Here is a 22,782-nt window from a genome sequence, read left to right as displayed (position 1 = left end):
CTGCCACCCAGAAATGACATGACTCAAGCCTGATGGTATGGTTTACACCTCACTATTACAATTCCTACATTTATCTCTTCTTTATAAGCCATCTCCCCTTAAAAGGATCAACAGAATTGGCTTACTTGAGTTTCACTTCATTATGAAAGCTTAACCGGCTTATCTTTTTGTGTTTCTTTTCTTTCGCCCTTTCTCTAACCCTCCCCCTCCATCTAACACTAATGCACTTGTAGGAGCAGATGTGAGCCAGTGGTAGGCCTCGCAGTGGGGTGAAATGCAATCACCATGCTTCTTTATAGGTTGTAAGGGATTTAAATGGAAATTAATGGAGGTGCGGTAAAAACCTAATGAGTTTTGCAACCACCAGTTTCATACCTGATTGTTTTGCCTGTATCTGCCTCAATGGACCAGGTGCAGTGAAGGTTGTTGTCATAGGGCGCTGGGTAACCAGGAGACAGAATTCGGCCAGATGTGGCACCGCTAATGTGTCCTCCGCACTCCGCTAAACACAAAAAAGAGAAATTATAGCATTTAACTAGATTTGCATGTCCTGAAGGAAATAGCAGTGCCTGCAAAGCAGCAAAATAACAGTGTCTGAACACATCCACACTAATTTCCTAATGTCAAATGTTTTCCAAATTATGCAGCAATGTACAGCGTTTTTTAAAATCTCTGTTTTCAGTGGAGGAAAACGCTGTTCTAGTGTGGCTTAAGTAAGGCATTATCGTAGCAGACTCTATGCTTTTTCAAACAAAAATTTATTATAATGGACGTGGCCTTAAAGTTTTAGGAAAGTATTAAAATGAAAGGGAGAAATTGGAACGACCAACATTTTTACCACTAGGTCTCCGCGGTAACACGCTCAACAAGCCACGTGATAAAATGTGCAGATTGACTGTCTCAGATGCAGAGGCAACTGAGATTCATCCTCCGCCACCCGGATTGAGTCACTATGCCACCACGAGGACTTAGAGCTCATTGGGAATTGGGCATTCCAAATTGGGGAGAAAAGGGGAGAAAATCTTTACATTTCAGGTAAACAAGCCAATAACCTTTTAGATACAGACATCACCTGTCAATCAACTCGAGAATGCACATGCTCATTAGCTGGTGTCCACAGAAATAGCTGCCCAGTCTGCCAAGGAGTGTTCCAAAGATGGCCACAGAGTGAACTGACTCCCCTTGAAAGACTTCCCTTGACTTTGTCGATGCTAACTGATGCTGGCTGGCTCCAGTCGAAGCCAGTCAGAGTTGACAGATTTTATAGTGTATGATAGGTACTGTACAGATTTCTTTTTTTTGTGGGGGGCTGGGGGCGGGGGGTTTGTTTGTCAGTACTTCAGCACAATGGGGTCTATTTCAATAAACATGGACTTTCAGAATCAGTATGTCGATTTCATGTGTGATCATGTTGCATAGTTCACGGCTGTGATGTACAAATAAGGCCATTTTTCTTTTTAAGATTGAGCTCCTTTATATGTCAATATGTCAATATAGGAACCTGTGTCAAAACAGACAAAAAAAGAAAAAGAAAAAAAGATTGCCAAGCCATTATATGGAATCTTTAATCTAAAATCCAAAAATGGACAGCACACTTAGGCCACGTCCACACTAGCATTTTTGTGGTTGAAAGCATGCTAATTATGCTCTGTTTATGCCTTTCAACTCTGGAAGGGCGTTTAACACCACCAAAAATTGAGACTTTCAAAATTTGTAAAACAATGAAGTTAGGTAGCAGAAAAAAAAAAGTTTTTTTTGCTTGTTTTTTTTAACAAAAAAACATATTAGTGTAGACATGTCTTAAAGGGGCTATGACATGAGGAATAAAATTTTCCTTGATCTTTTGACATATAAGAGGTCATTGTACTACAAAAAACATACTGAAAGTTTCAGAACTGAAAACTTCCTCCTAAATAGAAAAAGAGCATTTATTTAAGAATATAGCTCATTTGGAATTTGTGGAACTTGTGACATCACAAGGACCCAATACATCGGCATATGACTGCCTCTTCAGCAAATCATCAATGCTTATTTTTCATCACTGCACCCTTGGCCCCGATCACTGGTGCTCAGTTACACTCATACAGGTGAAGACGTGAGAGGGTCGGTCATGGGAGATTCATCTACATAAACATGCACTAGATGAATGGCATTGACTGTTATCATGCATCTCAAGCCTCTTTTAAAAGACGCAATGTCAAGTTATAACACTAAAAAGGAGACAGGAGACTGTTTTGAAGGCATTCTGGAATGTTTTGCACCCATCTGTGCTGTTTTTAATTGTTGGTATTTTGTAAACATGCACTCAATGGACGTTTTTGATCGTTTTGATGAGTGTAACAATGTTCGTGATGGGGCGCAAGGAGGAAGTGGGAGACGGCGAAATTCAACTCAAACAGGTAATTTATTTTACAAAAACTCAAACAACTCGCTTTTCAGCAGAATCTCAGCACACGCTCTTTTGGTGTGTGTGTGTGTGTGCACGGGTGCTCTCCCCTCACTGGCGTCTGGCTCGCTCTTAAAAACCCGTCTCCACTCTCACTGCAATGACAAACAGCTGTTAGAGACAATCATTGCCAGGTGATGATCCTTACCGTTATCTCCTGACCTCGCTCTCCATTCACAAACCGGAGCTCAACCATGCCCCCACCACCACAATGCGTTTCCTGCGATTTTTAAGAGTGGTACAAGCGCAACTTTTAAAAACGTGTCTCATTCTGCTGCTGCCACTGACTGGGAGAAACACATACTGTTCTGTGTGTAAACAAACACAGAAGATGTGAGGTGAGATGTGAAGTCCAGCATCTCTGCTATGGCCTGGTAAAGCATCCAACATCACTGTGGACTGTATTACGTTTGCGTATTCAGAACATGTCAGCATGGATGTTTTCGGCTCATATCAGCGAGGATTGCTTGTGAACTGTCACAATATGATTCAAGCTTCATACATGAATGTTTCAAATGTCATGACTGTTGGATAGTTGCTGTGCTTAAGTGAACATTTTGACACATTTAGATGAAATGTGTTGGGTGTACGATATGTGTTAACCCTGAAATGTAGCTTTATAAATTATAATGTGAAGCTTGTTAATTTTCTTTAGATTGAGTTTCAAATATAGCTGTATTTGAGGGGCTGCACGAACTTAGCCAATCAGAACAGTGGGTGTTTAGATTGAAGCCTTAAAGGGCCAGATAGCTCAAAGCTGCACAACATAACTTTGTATTCTCTAGCAACATCAGTGGTTGAAATTTAAAATTGCAAGCAATTTGTGGAAGGGCACTTTATGTAAGTTTGTTTCGACCAGTAGTGGTTTTAACCACCACGCAACTGCATGGGGCCCGGACGCCCGGGTAGGAAAGCTCCGCAAAAATCGCTTGAGTTGTGACATGATACGCCGTTGTCTACAGTCTCAGAGCAGTTCACGAAGCCACCAGGTTCGGGTCAGTAGGACTTTGGGTTTGGTTTGTAATTTATGAAAAAATATACAGGCCTTCTGAACTTGTTTCGCCTACGTGCTTTCACTCACACAGATACACACGATGAGTTATGGGCCGTTCACACCGAAAGTGTTTTTGTGTGCGTCTGCTCTGTTTTCTATTGTTTTCCTATGTAAACACGCGCTGGACAAACGTCCTTGACTACTGCACTGCATCTTGCTGTTTCTTCAGTGTCTCACAGAGGACCGGCACATTTTTAGACACTGTGTCATGTTAAAAATAACTTCAGGTTTCAAAAACGAATGTTGAAACACCTGTGTTCTGTTTCATTCGTTGCGCTGCGTCTAGATTGTTTTTAGCACAGGTGTCACAAATATTTAACGTGATAAACAAGTTAAGGTTGCAAAGAGGTGACTGTTACAATGTTTAACATTATTCCAGATTGTTCTGCACCAAGCAAAGTTTTAGAGCTTGATAAACGGCAATGTTTTTTCCTTCTGATATAGTGTACTGAGAGGCTGCCATGTCTTGTATGTTTACTGTTACAGTTACAAATGTTGCCTACACTGCTTACATACGTAAAATATTTGCAACATGATGAACAATACACTGCAGCATTAGAACATAAGCTCCAGATGAAAGTAAAGTACATAATAAATATATTAAGTCATCAAAGTAATAAAAATAATACTGTATCATATTATAATGACAAACTGGACAACACTAAATAAATGTTGGGTTATAATATTAATATATACTGTAACAACGGAATTCCAAAATGTTACTGGGTGAAGTAGTTTTGCACACCCTTTTCACACACACACACACAAAAAAAAAAAAAATATGTTTTGTAAAAATATATGTACATAGGTAAATATTACTCTTTTATCACTGTATTGTGGAAAAACTGGAAAACATGCATTAATTATCTTTAACTAGTTGCTTGGGGCCTCAGAAATCATAACGTGCTATTTCCATGTTGATAATATTATGTTAAACAATTAAACATTTAATGAAATATTACTTGCTTTGGTGAAGATAAACAACACTATCATTTGCATATATTGAATTAATTTTAAACATATAGCGTTTTTCTGACACTACACTCAAAGAGCTTTAAAATAGAGAACAGGGGAAACTCCTCAGCCACCACCAGTTACCAGTTTATTTTACTATGATTATTCAAGTGTTTTATCTACTATTAATGTTTGTATTGTACTACATGTATCAATTTAAGAGGTGAAACTCATGATATGGCTGATATGAGTTCAGTTGAAGACTTTATTATTTTTACATTATGTACAGCCCAGTGTAAATCTCATCAATGAAATCACTGACGAAAATGTTCGTTGATGAATGGTTTTTTGATTTCGTAAACGATAATGAAGATGAGACAAAAAAGGTGCATCATGACGACAATTACATTATTTTATTAAAGCCTACTGTTGACGAAAAAATTACAATAAAAATGATACTGCAAGATATTAACAGTGCAAGATATAAACAGAAGACTAAACATCTTGAGAATCTGAAGAAGATATTAGATATGGATTCATCTAATACATTAATCCAGTATGTTGGTGTGACGAGGAGGAGGGCGTGGCCGGGCCGTGAGGATGCACGCCTGGCCCTGACTTGTTCTAATCTGCCGGGAGGGGGATAAAGACAAGCCGGAGGCACCAGTTCAAGAGAGAAAGAGACACCCACGGCTTTTGTGTGTGCGTGTGTGTGTTAAAGTTGATTTATGTCATTAAAAGTTTCGTTGACTGCTCAGCTGGTTCCCGCCGCCTCCTTGCCCATCCTTACCCGTTACAGTTGGGTTATTCTGGTCAGAATATGCATAATTTGCATTGCGTAACATGCATTGTGAATACGTGGTTTCCATAAGAAACATGCTACAGGCAATGTAATATTCCTTCATGGAAATTTAAAAAGTCTCTAAAGCATGAAGAATTCATAATACAGGCTAACTTCTAAAAAGTATCTAATACTTCAGTCTATTCATTATTATTTAAGGAGCTCAGGTTTTTCACAACAAGGACAGTATGTACAAAATGAAAAACTGTGAAAAAATGAACACTGGTACAGCCTCAGTTGATAAAGCAAGTGAAACTGAAATAACACTGTAAACTAAAAACATAAAATGAGCAATAATGATGGGAATAAAATATACTTTCTTAAACATGAAAATAATATGCTTAAATATGCAAAATAACAATGACAAGAAGTCAATTTTAGAAGTCGTACATTTAGTGAACATGCACAGTAACATCACAGCACAACGTAGATGCATCACAATCGGTTAACACACGGGTAATGTTCGAGTCATAAAAGCATGACAACCCTACCAGACAACATACTGTATCCAAGCATTCATATCAGGTAAACAACTTCGCCAAACGGATAACAGATAAACATAGTATACTGCAGTAGTGCAGTTCTGATCTGTGTGAGTGTGAATGAACTGAACAGCTTCCTCACTCAGCCGGAGCACGTGACAGCCGACACTTCTTTCCTGTGTTTACGGACATGACATAATGACGCAAGGAGGAAGGACATAAGCCAGTGATTTTGTGCCAAATCCGACCCGACAGCTCACAATACAAATAATGTTTTGCCCATTGTAAAGGCCATTGTATTAGACACTGATTCTTTATGTACTTAATCAATAATGCCAACTAATTTTTAGTCAAAAAAATCTTATATAATGCAGTTTTAAAACTGAGCATTTCAGACACAGGGCAAGAGAAGGGGGAAAATTATCATGTATTATTAAATTATGAATGTTTTGGTGCAAAATAATAATTTAAAAAATAATAATAATAAAAATTAAAAATAAAAACGAGTATGTCATGACCCCTTTAAAGCTGAAATTATCCTCAAAAACAAAGTTTAATACTTTATTAATGTTATTTTTAAAAGTATTAAACAAAATGTAATACTGTACTTAAATTTAGAGGTTTAGAACAAACCTTAATCAATACAGTGCTGGTTAATGAAGTTGTTTTGAAATTAAATTAAATAAAACAATAAGTATACTATGTGTATTATTTGCCATTATGTGTACTATGTAGCCAGCAGAGAAAACAGAAAATGGGCTTATTATGTTGAGTAGTTCAAATAAATGGATACAACACTCGCTCCAGGCAATATTCTCAATTTTGCACACCATTCTTCTGCAGTATATCTCACTCTAGTTTTAATTAGTGAACTGGTACAATGGGGGAAAGACAGTAGTAATGTGTCCAGCCTTAAATGTTCTGACTGTAACGATACTATGCTGGGCATACAGGGTAATCATGGGACATTTACCTCACCCTAAACACAGCCAGAAAGCATCTCTCCATTCCCTCTGAACAATTTATTTACCCCAGAGTCTCACGTGTAATTACTAAGCTGAGTCTCTTATGGACGTGCACTTCATCAAAATTATGAAGACTCTCCCGCATTCGGTTCACGCTCACTACACCAGCCTGTACAGAATGCATCATTGTGGATCTCCAACTTCCAGAAACTCATGGAGTATATACTTTATCCACTTACAAATTCATTATTTATTTCTGTGGAAGATATGGCTTCAATGCAGCAGTTTGTAGTTTTTTGACCCAGGAGTTAACTGCATACTGTTTTATTGTTGAAAAGTGCATGAAAAGTACTGTGCTGATTCTAATTATTGAACTATCCTACTTCTATAATACTAATCTACGGTCATACCATGGTACTCTGATACATACAATAGACCTGAACAAAGGGTAAAGGTTTAGCTTGTTAAGCCAGCGCCATACTAGCTGATTTTTCCAGTGATCTTCAGGTGTGCTTCATTTACATAATTGTTGGCCAGGCAGAGGGAGACATAGCACACGTTAGTGTCTGCCAGTGGGAGGCTGTTAATCCCTTGACCTTTGGGACTCCCTGATGAGTTAATGGTTCTAAAAAATGGGAAAAAAAGGACAAATTACAGAAAAAAAAAATTCTGTCACCAGAGTGAGCTCTTGTGTTCTCTTCAAGTGACCAATGAGCAGCTTCTTTTACTGAATAACTGACAAGACGTCAAGCTGATCTGAACGTTTTCATCACACTCAGGGTCTCCCATGCTGCTAATGCAAGACCATTCCGGTTGTACCACAAGGAAAGATAAACACACTGAAGCCAAAGCATACATGTCTGATAAGGGATGGCGTATGTCAGTGAGTCGGGATAATGTGGCCGAACCTAGGGTACTGGAACTGTTGGAAACAACATGCTTCCCATGTGATCATGTTGGACAGTGATGTTTTCATGATGCAGACAAAAAGTCGCTATGGGGACGTCTTCATCATGAGACTGCCCTGTTTTATTACTTGAAATAAAAATCGAAAAAATTATAAAACATACAAAATGTTTTTTTCATTAATAATTACACATTCTTTATCATTACTAAGTCATCAGCAAACATAATTTAATGCTTAATAGATAAGTAATTAATCTGCAATCTACAGGCTAAAAATGACAAGACTGTAGCAACATTTTCCAAAACGATTCCATACACGTTTTGCGGAAGTTCCATGGTGAAATGTCCACTGTGTGGTGAACAATCGGACCAGATGACATTCCATGAGCCAGTTTGGCAGAGCCCCTCCCTAACTTTCAAGGCAAAGAAGAGTGGCTCCATTTTGATTGGATCATGGCAGGACCAACACAAACAATTGTCAATCACAGCCATAAGATAAGCTGCTCGGACAACTGCCAGACACCCCTCACAAGGAAGTTAGGACCTACACATGGAAAGAGACTTCTCAATGGTTCATGACTGATTTTCCAGCACCAAAATCTGAAATCACCATCCTAGCTAAGATGGTCCAAAAAATTCCAGAGGCAGCATTTATGTCCCATGTGGAAGAAAAGGCTGAAGCAAAGAAGGCACAAAGACAAATCTTTACACACAAACTTTACTCCTAAAATGGACTTCAACTGCAGAACATCTACTCCATGTTTGTTCACTGAACTGTTTATGTAAATTGCAGTTGTTTGGTTAACACAATAGTTCACACAATCTAAACTATTAAGGTATATATGAACACATGCATAATATGTAATCTTTCAGTATCATGTTTGGTCTCTATATCTTCAGAAAAATGAAGAAGATTGAAAAAGGAACAATGCAAAGATGAGACTTTAAAGACATTGTTCTAACTATGTACTTTAAAATATGCAAATGTAACACACACAGAGAAGGGAGGGTGAGCCACACTGTGTGGGCCCATCCAATGTCAGCAGCCAATCATAACCCTGAAACAAGAAGTGCCAAACTGAAATATCCTCCTCATCAGGAAGGTATAAAGCATCCTTACAACAGCCACACATTTGTTCTGGTCTCACTCTACGAGAGAGAGGCATTAACAGAATAATAATCAACATTCTGGGTTCCCGGCTGTTTGAGTTCGGGGGCTTAAGTGAACCACATACTTTGGTGTCTTGTGTGAGGCCCAGTTCATTTCCATTGGTGCCAGGGTGATTCTCACTACAACTGTGTGGCGCTAAAAGGAAGTACAAGTTCTCCCTAACAGATGTTTTCAAGGTTGATGCTCTATTGAGATTTAAATCAACAAAACATAGGTCGCTATCCTCAACCTAAACTAAATATAAAACCTAAATGAAAGAGTCAAAAATCAAACGTGAGATAAAAAACACAATTGCTTTCAACTCATTCGACTCAAGTGTCCACTTGCATGCTCTTCAGTACTTGTACACTTGTCCTGCAATGCTCTATCAGTCGAGCTACAGCTCAATTTGATGGCACTTGTAAGTATAGTTAGTTACTGAATTTAATGCAAATGTAAAATGTATCACCTTACAAGTCATGCACTATAGTAAAAGTGTTTTGATGTCATAAGATAGCATTGTGTGAGGAACAGGGCTAAAGTATGTGTTTATGAACAGATCATCTGTTGTTTTACTCATTATTTGCATTTATGAGAATGAATGTTGTTGTTGTAGCACCTCTAGTGTTGTATAAAAAACGTTTGCTATAGAAACGTGATTCTGTGAAACCAGTTTGACGATATAATATGACAATTAATGAAAACTAGTGCTGTCAAACGAATAAAATATTTAATCAAGATTAATCACAATATCTTTATAAAAATGAATGGACAAAATATGCTTCATCTAGATGTATTTTTCAGTCATCCACACAAAACTTACCCCACCAACAGAGTTGAACAACAGAAAATGAACACAACAAAACTCAATTCGAATGATGCACAAAATATGGTAGTTGTAAGTATATTATGATAGGATTTATTTGCTTCTTTTTATGGAGTTTTGACAGACTTAATCTTTCCAGCACAGTGGAATTATAGAGCTCTGGTCATGTGTCTAGTTGTACCACTCATGCAAAAAAGTCTGCACTATCATTTACAATTGACAACTCTGTGCAAAATACATCAAAAACACCTTTTAGACCCCAGTCACAATTGTAACTGGTGGGATTAAATGGGTGACAGTGTAGACTATCTGCAGGGTTCCAGCAATGTCTCCAACTTCTGCACTGGTTAATGCACTATCAAACAGAGTCATTGTGACGCATATTGCACAGTCTGCGTAGGGCACCAAATCCCTAGGGGGGCACCAGAAACTCCACTGGCTGCCTTTACTGGCACGTTATATGTTATTCAAGGACCCGGTAGCAGTCGTGGAACACAGACAATCGCCTCTAGCTTACACTTTCACTTTGCGCTCGCACCGCGCCTCGTAACTTTCATGCCGTGCCTCGCAGTGCAAGGCAGGTGTTCAAATGGCAGCTGTCTTGCCGCTGTTACAAAGTTCCAAGCTCTATCTGTGCTTTGCAGGCATGTTCTACTGCTGTGCTACATTTATAAAATGCTGTTGTGCTTGAAAATCCCCGGAGATCAGCAGTTACAGAAATACTCAAACCAGCCGGTCTGGCACATTTTTCACATTTTTTCCCCATTCTGATGGCTGATGGGAACATTAACTGAAGCTCCTGACCCGTATCTGCACGATTTTATGTACTGCACTGCTGCCACACGATTGGTTGATTAGATTAGATATACAGGTATACCTAATAAAGTGCTCAGTGAGTGTATTGTCAGTAAGTATTATCTGTTAAGTATTATCTAATATAAAATGATACTGACAACCAATTAAGAGACTGTATGTCAGGTATGTGTAAAGAAACAGGAACCTCAAACCTTTCTCTTGCCAAACCTTTAATAGTGTAGGCAAAACATTCACTTATAGAAGAAACTAGGGCTGGGTGGTTTTTCAGATTTTTCCGATTAATTTGAATTTGCGTATTGATTTTTTTTTTTTTTTTTAATCGAGAAATATTGCAAACGCTATAGTTAGATGCATTGTAAATTAACCAAAGGCTGAATAAGGAAGAGAAAAAAAATTAATTGCACTTGTCTTAATGCCGCTCCTGATCTGATGTGTGTGGCGCACTCCAAATGAACGTGACAGGTTAACAGTGCAGAGACTGATATAAAAGACAGCGGTAATATTCCCAGTACGACTGTACACAGTGTGATTGTAGATCAGCTTTGTCCATCATGCAGGTATACACTGGCTTAAGACCATAACTGGCCTCGGCGTGCGCATGTTGATGAAAGGTCTCCTTTCTTTTCTTTTTACCCATAAAAAAGCGTTAGTTATGTAACAGTTATGGGCACTTCATTTCAAATCATGGAGAGGCTATATATGGGAGAATCAAACATCTGCCGCTCCTTTTTCCATGATTATTCAGATAGATCGCTAATTATTGCTTTGTTCTGTGACGTGTTTCAAGTGTACTGCATCTATAGCCAATATGTGGCAAGCGATCATTTTGACAAACTGTCCTAGTTGAATTGTAATACATTATTTCATATTGCTGTGCTGCTCAGCGTGAACCGCTAGAGGGCGCGTCTCTATCTACAGGGGTTTATAAACATACACACACACATTGTTTGATATACAATGGGTACTTTCTACATAAACTTGATAATTTGTAGATATTGATTCTATTATATTCTATAGCTATTCTAGATAACTTTCTAGATAGACTTGGTTTATATAAAATGAATACCAACACTGGCTAAGAATTATTTAGCAGTTTTCTTATTCTATTATTTCTGAACATCTGGGTTTATTAGATTTTAAGTTATTTTACATTTACACTCTGTTGACAACTTCCCCCTGTGATGCATTTGTACATTTTTCTTGCACACTTTTGTTTCCTATAATGAAAAGAACTTGGATTTCTCTAACCAGGTTGCCTTGCATTCTAATAAAGAACATACAATTTGAATAATGTTGGAGTACATTTAAAAGTTGAAAAAATCTAATCTGTCCATAAGTTTCTTTTTATTTTTTTTTCTCCCTTTTTTTTCCCCTGTTTGGAATGCCCAATTCCCAATGCGCTCGAAGTCCTCGTGATGGCATAGTGACGAATCTCAGTTGCCTCCGCATCTGAGACGTCAGTCTGCACATCTTTTCACGTGGCTTGTTGAGCGCGTTACCGCGGAGACATAGCGTGTGTGGAGGCTTCACGCTATTCTCCGCGGCATCAACGCGCAACTCACCACGTGCCCCACCGAGAGCGAACCACATTATAGCATCCACAAGGAGGTTACCCCATGTAACTCTACCCTCCCTAGCAACCGGGCCAATTTGGTTGCTTGGCTAGAGTCACTCAGCACGCCCTGGATTCGAACTCATGACTCCAGGGGTGGTAGTCAGCGTCTTTACTCGCTGAGCTACCTAGGCCCCTAATTGTCCATAAGTTTGATAAAAATCGAGATTGTATTTTTTTGCCATATCACCCAGACATATAGGAAACATCAGGAAAAAGAGCTATTCACTTGTACAATACAAGACAAACATTAGATATGAAACAGCTTTAGACAAATATACCCTAGACTGATTTGAGAAGGCCATATAGTTCATGCAATCGAAGCAGATACAAACTGGATTTAAGTTGACACTAGCACAAATTTAGGTAATAGGGACATTTCTGGCATGCTACTCCATTAAAAAAACACTTATAGAACTTTATAGCCTAAAACTTGAACTGACCTAAAACTCTAACACTATTCTTTTGCTGCCTTGCAAGCACTGCTGTTTCCTTCAGAAAATGCAAATCTATTTAATTTTTTTCTACAAATGTGTAGAATTTTATAAATGCAAGCAGTTTTTTTTAATTGTCGAAGGTATGAACTCACCAACGCAGGATGGCAGTGGTTTGTCCCAAACTCTGCGATCTCCACTGAGACACGTCAACGTGCTGCTACCATGCAGCGTGTATCCAGGATTGCAGCTGTACAAGACAAATGTGTCTGTGAAATGACCGTCATCTTGGATTTTGTAGCCATAATTAGGTGTTCCGGGCTCCTCACATTTGACAAGGTCAAAACCTGTAGAGGGGCAAGATCAGGGTAAGCCAATATGAATGGTAAAAAAAGACATCTGGCCACTTGAAATCATCTCCATGGAAGGCTGGATCTGTCTCCTGCTTAATAATCACATAAAGTTGCAATAAAGTTGCACCTGCTCACCACAATTACCTGTGCAGCCCCAAGGAGTCCATCTCAAATGAATACCAGCACAGCATATGCTCAACACAAAGATCACTTTCAAACATGCTGCCCATTCGGCGAATAGGGTACAAAATAGGGACTGAAATTTAAAAATGTAAACAAAAGTATATATATTTTTTGTTTGTTTTTTTTGTAAATGGTCAGAAAAAGAGGTACAAACAAACACTTCATTGTCGCCAAAGATTTGCTGCAGGTTCACCACTACCGGTGAAGAGCTGCAAACTTCTGGCAAAAATTTGCAGAGAATCGCAAGCTCCTTTGCATGCGAAAATCATGAGTGGTAAATTTGCAGCAAGTTTGTCAGAACTTAGATTTTTTTGTAAGGATGATCATGACTAGTGACAGGACATTCTTCATCACATGATAACGCAACACACAATATCTTTACACACAATAACGGAACACGATTATGCAACACAATGTCACGTGACATAATGATAAAATGCATCTCCATGTTAATCAGTTTTTGTCCTTACAAGTCCTGAAAATGCCAGCAAGTGATGAGAGACAGGATATTATGAAACACATGATGAAGCAACACACGATAACGTGACACATGAGAATTCGACACGTTAACGTGACAAATGATAATGCAGCATGATAAAACGTATCTCTTCCATGTTAATCAGGTTTTGTCCTAACCAGCCCTGATCGTGACAAGTGATGAGCGACAGGACATTCCGCGCTACACGATAAAGCAACACGTAATATTGCAACACACGATAATGCAACACATAATATTGCAACACCCAATATCGCGACACATGACGTATCAGTAACAAGTGATGAGTGACAGGAACTTCAGTAACACGTGACAAAGCAACATGCGATTACGTGACAGACGATGATGTAACACAAGTTATTAAGACACAATTACACGGCACACGGTAATGCAACACAACGATTAGGCGACATACAATAACACTACATGCGATGTTGTGTTAAATGTAATGTTATCCAATATAGCAACATTGTTCCTGCATGAGTCGATAACAGTAAAAATAGAGTACATTGTAGAAAAATACAAAATAATACAAATCTAAATAATGAGCTAGTAGGAGTGAACAGCTACCTTAGAGATTTTAAGCATGTACAAAATTAATTAAATGTATCCATGTTTCATAACTGGGATCTCTGAGATCCCAAATAGAATTAATTTTACAGTTTAATGGGGGGTGTTTGATAAATGCTATCAAGTTGAAATTAAGATAAGATCAAGAAAAGTCACAATATATCAACCTGATACTTCAATGGGAAGTGTGTTTTTGAGCTATTAAAAGGGCCTTCAAACAGTACCGATTTGCCTTCTCTTCAGCTGGGAAGAGGCTGGAAATCTTAAAGAGGAAATAACGAGTGGATAACGAGGATATTATCAGACTGTCTCTGACCGACAATTAAAGCCATAATGTCTTTCCACATGCTGTGCCTTTATTGTCTTTGTTTCTGCTCCTTTTTTATTGTATTTGATTTCTTAAGCATTTACTGGCAGAATGTATTAACATAAATGTAATATTTTTTTCTCCATTAAGCTGCCTGTTGATACACACACATATCATATGTTTGACATATCCTTGAGTAATTTCTGTAGGTTGTGTAACGAATATATGTGCACTGATTTTTGAGTCATAGGACAAAACTACAGCTATACCTGCGATTAGTTTTGAAAATAGCAACATTTCTACTGAAATTAACTTACTACTGTATAACAGCTTGAATCCTTTGCTGGTACCGGTACCATTGCTGTTGAACTCCATCCAGAGATGGTTTGACGTACTGTTGAGGATGACGTCAGACATGTCGGTTTTTGTAAAATTGCCCAGTAGTCTTGATGAAGTATCTTGACCATCATAAACCTATTAAAATTAAAATAAAAACATATATTATATATATATTTTTAAAAAGACGAAAAGACACAATGTTTTTTCCATGCTTCTTGTTTCAACAGTGGTCAATCTCAGAAATGCTCATCTTGATGAGCCACCCTCTGTCATAAACAACAACAACAACAACAAAAAACAATATGAGTATTTTCTCAAAATGTTGCACTTGGTGTCTGCACTGAATTATGTACTTCCCCAATTACAAAAAAGTTGGGACAGTATGAAAAATGCTAATAAAAACAAACAAGAGTGATTTGCAAATTATATTCACCCTTTGCTATATATAAAGCTCTACAACAACATATTACATGATGTTTTACCTTGTGAATTTCATTGTTTTTGTTTTTTTGTTTTTTTTTAAGTACAGTAAAAACTCAGGACAGTTGAGTGTTTACCACTGTGAAACATGACCATTTATTCTAATAACACTTATTGAGCATTTAGGCACTGAAGACACAAGTTTGTAAAGTGAAATTTTCCCCCATTAATCCACTATGTAGGTCTTTAGCTGCACAATTGTACGGGGTCTTCGTTGCCGTATTGTATGCTTCATAATGCATCACACATTCTCAATTGGAGACCGGTCAGGACTGCAGGCAGGCTAATCTAGCACCCACACTCTCTGCTTACACAGCCACTTGTAATCTGGGCAGTATGTGGTTTGAAGTTGTCCTGATGGATAATGCAGGGACATGCCTGGAAAAGACGGTGCTGGATGGCAGTATATGCTACTCCAAAATGTGTACACATTTGTCTGCATTAATGGTGCCCTCACAGATGTGCCATGGGCACTGATACACCTCTGGCCCATCAGACACTGGCTTTTGGACCTGACGCTGATAACAGCTTGAATGGTCCTTTTCCTCTTTTGCCCGGAGAACACGACGGCTGTGTTTTTCAAAAACTATTTGAAATGTGGACTCATCGGACCAAAAAACATTGTTCCACTGTTCTACTTTCCATCTAAAATGAAACCGAGCTCAGAGAAGTCGGCAGCGCTTCTGGACAGTGTTGATGTAGGGCTTCTGCTTTGCACAGTAAAGTCTTAACTTGCATCTGTGGATGCAGCGGTGAGTGGTGTTGACTAACAAAGATTTACTAAATTTAACCGAAGCCCATGTTCATGATATCCTTTACAGATGAATGATGTTTTTTAAGACAGTGACATCTGAGAGATCAGAGATCACACGCATTCAGAAATGGTTTTCGTCTTGCCCTTTACGCACAGAGATTTGACCAGATTCCTTGAATCTTTTAACTATATTTTGCACTGTAGAGGGTGAAATGCCCAAAATCCTTCCAACTTGTCTTTGAGGAACATTGTTCTCAAAGTGCTGGATTATTTGCTGAAGCATCTGTTGGCAAATTGACAAGTCTCGAATGATCCTTGCTCTTGAAGGACTAGGCTGTTTTTGGAGGCTCCTTATGTATAAGGAGTATACAGTACTATGATACGATTGCCTCATCTATTTCACATTGCCTTGTTATTTTAACTCGTTAAATTTGTATTAGTCTAAATTGCCCGTGTCTCAACTTTTTTGGAGCGTGTTGCAATCAACTGATTTGAAATTACTGTACATTAAAAAAAAAAATTCACAAGATAAAACATCATATAATGTGTAGCTGTAGTGTTTTCAATTTAGCAAAAGGTGAATATAATTTACAATCACTACTTTTTGTTTTTATTAGTATTTTTCATACTGTCCCAACTTTTTTTGAATTGGGGTTGTAATTGCTTTCCGAAATTACATACATTTTCAGAGAATAGCCTCTGCAAAGAGAGAGTGGGAAACAATGCAGCATAGGAGAAAATATTACAGGTCATAAATCAATGTCAAGAAGCGGTTTTAAACTTTTCTGTTGTAGGGGACACAGTTTCAAGCCTTAATAGAAAATACCATGTGATTGCAGACTGCATGTGCAGAATGGAGCGCTAGCATAAAGACAGACACATTGCTTCGGTTGATTGTCTGCTATGACACAAACTGATAAAACAGTCACAAAAATCATCTAAAACGGCCACAAGCAATCAATAAGACCATTAATGAAGGGAAAACATAAGACATTTCCTTGTAAATCTTACTAACTTTGCCAACACAAGTCGATGTAGCTAATTTGCCGACAAATTAAATTCAAACATTCTGAAATGTTGACGAAAATAATATTTTGATGACTCTTTAAACAGTAGCAGAATTACAGTAACTGTGACCAAACTGATGTGTTTTGAAATTGCAAAAGCACCTAATTTGTATCCTTGATTTGCGACTCCTTAATTAGTGGTCTTATGGGTCTTAAGGGACCATCTTTCTTCTGTGATGGTACATGAGCCTTGAGCATTGTAACGTAAACGAATCTATGAATAGTTAATGGCATCTCCAAGTCCTGTTTGCTGGTCTCTCAAGGATTACGAACTGTTACATGTTAAGACTGTTGCAGAGGGTGATGCAACCACCAAACTTCATCAAACTTCTTTATTGGCTAAATCAAAGCGAAACCCATGAAGTCTACTTTAAATAAAACCTAAAGGCTAAACTGGTACTGGGCTATATAGGCTATATACAGTGTGATTGCAGAAATGTGTCAACTGGTAGGGTTTATGCTATACCATTTATAATGCAGTACATGGATTTGCACCACCATCAGTGGGCAGGACTGCTTTACGTTAAGTTACATGGGAGAGCGACAAAGAAACTAAGATAATGCATCAAATTATAAAAAAATAGGCACAGCCATCATTTAAAAATGACTACAATGTAATGTGGGTGTTTCTTCAACTTCAGGCACTTTTAGTATAGTGGAACTGTCCCTAAAACATTTTTAACACTCACTAACTTTGTCTTCTAACAATTTACAAAAAGTGTATGCACAAGTATCACAGGAGATTTATGTCATTTTATGTCAGTTTTGTCATTTGTATTTTAAATAATTGTATTTTTTTTTTTTTTTTTTTATTATTATTATAAAATGTCGGACTCGTGCTTTGCTAAGGCTAACTGCCTAGCTGACATTTTATGTATCCTAAACACATAAGCTGTGTCCTGCATAGTTTAAATGATGCACTTTAAACTATGCATTCAGCCATGTAGTGTATGATCGTCTCAAGTTTTTTTTGTTTAACAGCTGACAGAAGTAACGATTCAAATGCATGCAATGTGATGCCGCTAGCTTCAGCGTGTTAGCCAACCTCAGTTCAACAATTTTTTCCCAAACAACAGACATATTCACACAACGTGGGGAGATGGTAAAACCATTTGTAAGGTGCTGTCTTCACTGAAGTTTCACTAGTTCTCATAGTACACTTCATTTCATTCAGTTTTAGTGTTAACATACTACTCACACTACTTGCAACACATAATAATATAGAATACTGCAGAAGTGTGTAGTTTGGGACACACCTACACACAATTAAATAATATTTTATTATTGTAATTTAGCAAAATTACAGCTTGGAAATTACTGCCAATAAACATTCTGCATACAAGCAGAGGTGGGTAGTAACGTGCTACATTTACTCTGTTACATTTACTTGAGTAACTGTTTTTGAAAAAAGAAAGAAAGAAAGAAAGAAAGAAATACTTTTGAGTATGTTTAATGGTGGGTACTTTTTAATCTTAAGTAAATTTCGAATGAAAAAAATAAAATAAAAAATACTTTTACTTTGTTACAATGGGCGATGTTCCTGTCACTACATTACTGGTTTTAATTCAATAAGAGCTAAAACATGCGTAATTTATTGAGATATTTTTAAATGGGACTTTTAAGACAGCGGAACTGTGTAACTTGAGTCGAGTTCATCACTGCAGCAGCAAGCTCTCAAAACAAACACTTTTTCATCACGCAATGCCTTCATTTTACACCAAGACAAGTGGATATTTCAAGTTTAGAAATGAAGCTCCAACTTAAGAAATCTTGTTGCAGTATGTTTTGGTGATTATGATAACGTGGGCTTGTCTGTGTCATGGTGATGGTCATTTTCAGAGTGATTATGTAACTATGGTCTCTTATGGCCTCGGTTTATAAGAATACATTTTTATAGCAGTGCTGCAACATTTCTGTGTCTACTGTATAAATCCATGTAAACATCCACGTTAAGTGTCAATGCTTTTTGCTCTGTTGATCGCGTGCCTGACTACTAGAGTGCAAGCAGACAGCATTTCTGTGTGCACAGCATTTCTACACATACTTATGGACAACAGAGAACAACAAGCTCTGATCATAAATAAGCCTTTAAGATAAATCCCGAAGATGAAGAAATAGGTCATACCTTGAGGAAATCTCCTTCATGAAGCTGGAATGTGGTGGCTGTGATCTGGATTCCCTTGCCTCTATCCGTCTCAATGTGGTAGATGCACTCGTGGTTGTTGTCATAATTAGCCGGGTAATTGGGTGACAGTAGTACACCCTGACTGCCCACAGAGGTGGCTCCACACTCGGCTAGACAAACCCAGGAGGAAGGAATTGGGAAAGAACCGTAGAAGAGCAAGAAAACAGTGAAAACTTAAAGTAAAGAAAAATCATGAATGAGATCTCTTTAATATTTCATCTATCCATATAGACAGCATTGAGATTGAATAAAGAGCACATGGAGACTTCTGCTTCACATTTTGTTTTTCTCTTGAGAAAATTACCCCATATATCTCATATGTGTCTCCTCTAGTTTTTAAAACACTTCAGTCAACTCAACAATGTCCAAACTGTGCTCAGATTGCCAAGATACTAAACTCTGCAATCAAAATTGAGAGCTCTTAAAATAAACTCAACAATTTCTCATTAAATTCCCAGACCAAAGAACAAATTATCTTATCTATGTGATTTTATAGCTCTAGTCCATACGTTTACTTATGTCAAAAACAAGAATACAGTATATGGCCAAGTACATCGGTGTTCATATTCATCCTAAAGATGTTGGGCTTTCCAGTCATGTTTTTCCAAACTCAGCATATCATTTCTCAGAAGGATTTTGTCATTCTGAAACAAAAAATGTCCCGTGGCTTCTGTGGCTTGAAAAAAAAGTAGTAGGTCACAAATAAGTTGGTGTCCCTCAAAGCCTGAAGTGGCCTGACATCTGCTGCTCTATTTCCTGCTGATAGGGCCAATCAGGTTGGAATATGAGCCTTTGTCAATTTGATGAATCACTGCAACAACCACTTCAGAAGAATACTAATTTATGGAGGTCTTTCTGCATTGTTAGGTGTTGATCACAAAGGCTCACGGCTGTGTTAGTATCAGATGTCCTTGTATTTAATATTCTGCATATAACTCTGTAAGTGTAGAAGCAGATGCTGCTTCAAGTGTCAAGTTTCCCTCCATGTTCATGTGTCTTGTTTTCATTGGTTCATTGTTTGATTATCTTGTTTAGAGTTCTGTTTGTTCATTGGTTTATGTTCTCCCATATCCATGTATTTAAGCCCTCATGTTTTCCATTGTTGTTTGTCAGGTACTGTGATTGTAACTTTGTTGGATAGTTCATGCCATGTCAAGTCTAGTTTAAGTCAAGTCAAGTCAAATCAAGTCTAGTTTAAGTCTAGTTTAAGTCAAGTCATGTCAAGTTCATGTTCATATTCATGTTTTGTTCACGTGTGGATTTACGGGTTTTTTTGGATTTCACTACTGTAAATAAACTGCATCTGGGTTCCTACATCATCGTCTTTGTCATTGCCAGCAGCAGCAATGTTACAGAATACCTGACAGCCCATAATGAACCCAGCAGTTCGGCTTCTTCGCCTATGTCAGGGGAGTCCACCCCCTGGAGGATTATATAGAGGATTTCTGCGATCTGGCCTGCCGGGTGGACTTTAATGAGGTGGCCCTCAAGGGCTGTTTCCAATTTGGACTTGATGATGAGCCCATCTCTTCTCTGATGCCAGGCAGTCAGAGTACCCACAGCCTGGCTCAATATATCGACCTCGCCCTGCAGATTATTGGTTCTACGTTCACTGTGGGGGAGGTGGATGCCGAGCCGGAGTCCCATGACATGGCCGCCGAGCCAGAGGTCCACGACATGGCCGCCAAGCGTGCCACATCACTGCCACACCTTAGTCTGTTCCACGCCATGTCATGGCCACATCTGAGCCGTTGGACCTGGAGATGGTTCCCGCCCTTGTACCCACCCTTAGTTCTCCTGAGCAGGCAAGGGGAACTTTCAACCCTCCGACCCCGCCTGGATCCTCCGAGCCCTGGACTCTGCCTTGGCCTGTCGGTCCCTCGACATTGCCTCAGCTCTGCGTTCCCTCGGTTCCACTGCGGTCCTTCAGCCTGTCGGCTTTGCCGGGGTCCCTTGTCCCTCCGGCTCCTCCTTGGTCTGTCGGTCACCTGGCTCTGCCTTGGCTCTCCGATCCTCTGCCTGTGCCTCGTCCCTCCGATCCATCAGCTCCACCGGGGACATCCTTCCCTACGGCTCCGCCTTGGTCCTCAGTCCCACCGGCTCCGCCTCAGTCTTCCGATCCCCCAGCTCCACCTTGCTCCTCCGAGCCTCCAGCGCCGCCTTGGTCCTCCCTGACTCCGGCTCCACCCTGGCCCTTAGAGTATTCGGCTACTCTCCAGACACCAAGTTCCATGGTGTTGCCCTTCAAGTCTCTCACAGCTCCGCTTTCCACATCTCCGCCACTCAAGCCTCGCTTCAAGCCCCTACACCCCCCGCCACCCCAGCTACCTACAGAACTTTGGGTTGATTCATGTTTTATGTCTTTGTTCATGTGTTGGGGCATCGGGAGCCACCCCTTAGTGGGGGGATATGTCATGTGTATTTTGTTGATTCATGTTTTTAATGTCTTTTATTTTGAAAAGTTTAGTTCCTGTTTCATGTCATGTGTTCCTTGTCATGTGATGTCCTGTTTTCCCTCCATGTTCATGTGTCTTGTTTTCATTGGTTCATTGTTTGATTATCTTGTTTAGAGTTCTGTTTGTTCACTGGTTTATGTTCTCCCATGTCCATGTATTTAAGCCCTCATGTTTTCCATTGTTGTTTGTCAGGTGTTGTGACTGTAACTTTGTTGGATATTTCATGCCATGTAAAGTCTAGTTTATGTCAAGTCAAGTCAAGTTCATGTTTTGTTTACGTGTGGATTTACGGGTTTTTTGGATTTCACTACTGTAAATAAACTGCACCTGGGTTCCTACATCATCGTCTTTGTCATTGCCAGCAGCAGCAACGTTACATCAAGACCTTGGGCTCAGCAACTTAAAGTAGAACTCTCTAGCAATGAATGGCCTCCTGTTACACAAACTTCTGGAGAAAATGTATTGGTTCCTCAGAGAAGAGCTACTGAGATGAGTAATTGTAAGTGAAGCTGTATAGGCCTATTGTAGTGTTATTTTTTTTTTGATGCTCAAAATAGGGCTGTCAATTGAACTTGTTAATTTAGTGTGTTTATTACGTAAAAAATGTGTGTTAAAATAACACAATGATGTCATAATATGGAATAATCCTACCATCAGAGCAATTCGTGCATGAAATACCACCTGTTTTCAGCAAGGGGCAGTAAGCAAAACTCCAGCTGTATAGGCAATGTGCAACTGTGCAGAGAACAAACCAAACTTGACACTAGAGACAGCGCAAGAAGATGAGAACACATTCAAACACAGTTGGATGGAGCACAATTCCGAATGCAGGAATATCGAGTGTTTTTCTCAGTTTCAAACTATGTTGAAATTGACACAGCAACCTAAAAATGCTGTTTATGACTCAACCGAACTGTTACATGTTAACTCAACCGAAGCACTCCTGAAGCCTAATCAATGCTTTACTCGTCTGCTACAATAATGTATGATTCAGGTAATGCATTCTGATTATCTGAATTATTATTTTTATAACATATATTATATTTACTATTATTTAAATATTACTATATACTGTATACTTACAATTATTTGAACATTATATATCA

General features: G+C 38.7%; 1 protein-coding gene across 1 annotated transcript in view; it reads right to left on the bottom strand.

The window, feature by feature from the left end:
* LOC127414313 (CUB and sushi domain-containing protein 1-like) overlaps positions 1-22,782 on the bottom strand; it is a 520,597-nt gene that overhangs the window by 218,582 nt on the left and 279,233 nt on the right. Inside the window, exons 22-25 of the mRNA XM_051652256.1 lie at positions 19,161-19,330; positions 14,713-14,869; positions 12,642-12,833; positions 376-502 (exon numbers count right to left, since the gene is read on the bottom strand). Of these exons, the coding sequence (XP_051508216.1) occupies positions 376-502; positions 12,642-12,833; positions 14,713-14,869; positions 19,161-19,330 (646 nt within the window). The remainder of the gene's footprint in view (positions 1-375; positions 503-12,641; positions 12,834-14,712; positions 14,870-19,160; positions 19,331-22,782) is intronic.

The sequence above is a fragment of the Myxocyprinus asiaticus genome, chromosome 23 (assembly GCF_019703515.2).
Source record: "Myxocyprinus asiaticus isolate MX2 ecotype Aquarium Trade chromosome 23, UBuf_Myxa_2, whole genome shotgun sequence".
NCBI classification, from domain to species: Eukaryota; Metazoa; Chordata; class Actinopteri; order Cypriniformes; family Catostomidae; genus Myxocyprinus; species Myxocyprinus asiaticus.
Note: the sequence above shows the minus strand (reverse complement) of the source record. Positions and strands in the feature narration are given on the sequence as shown.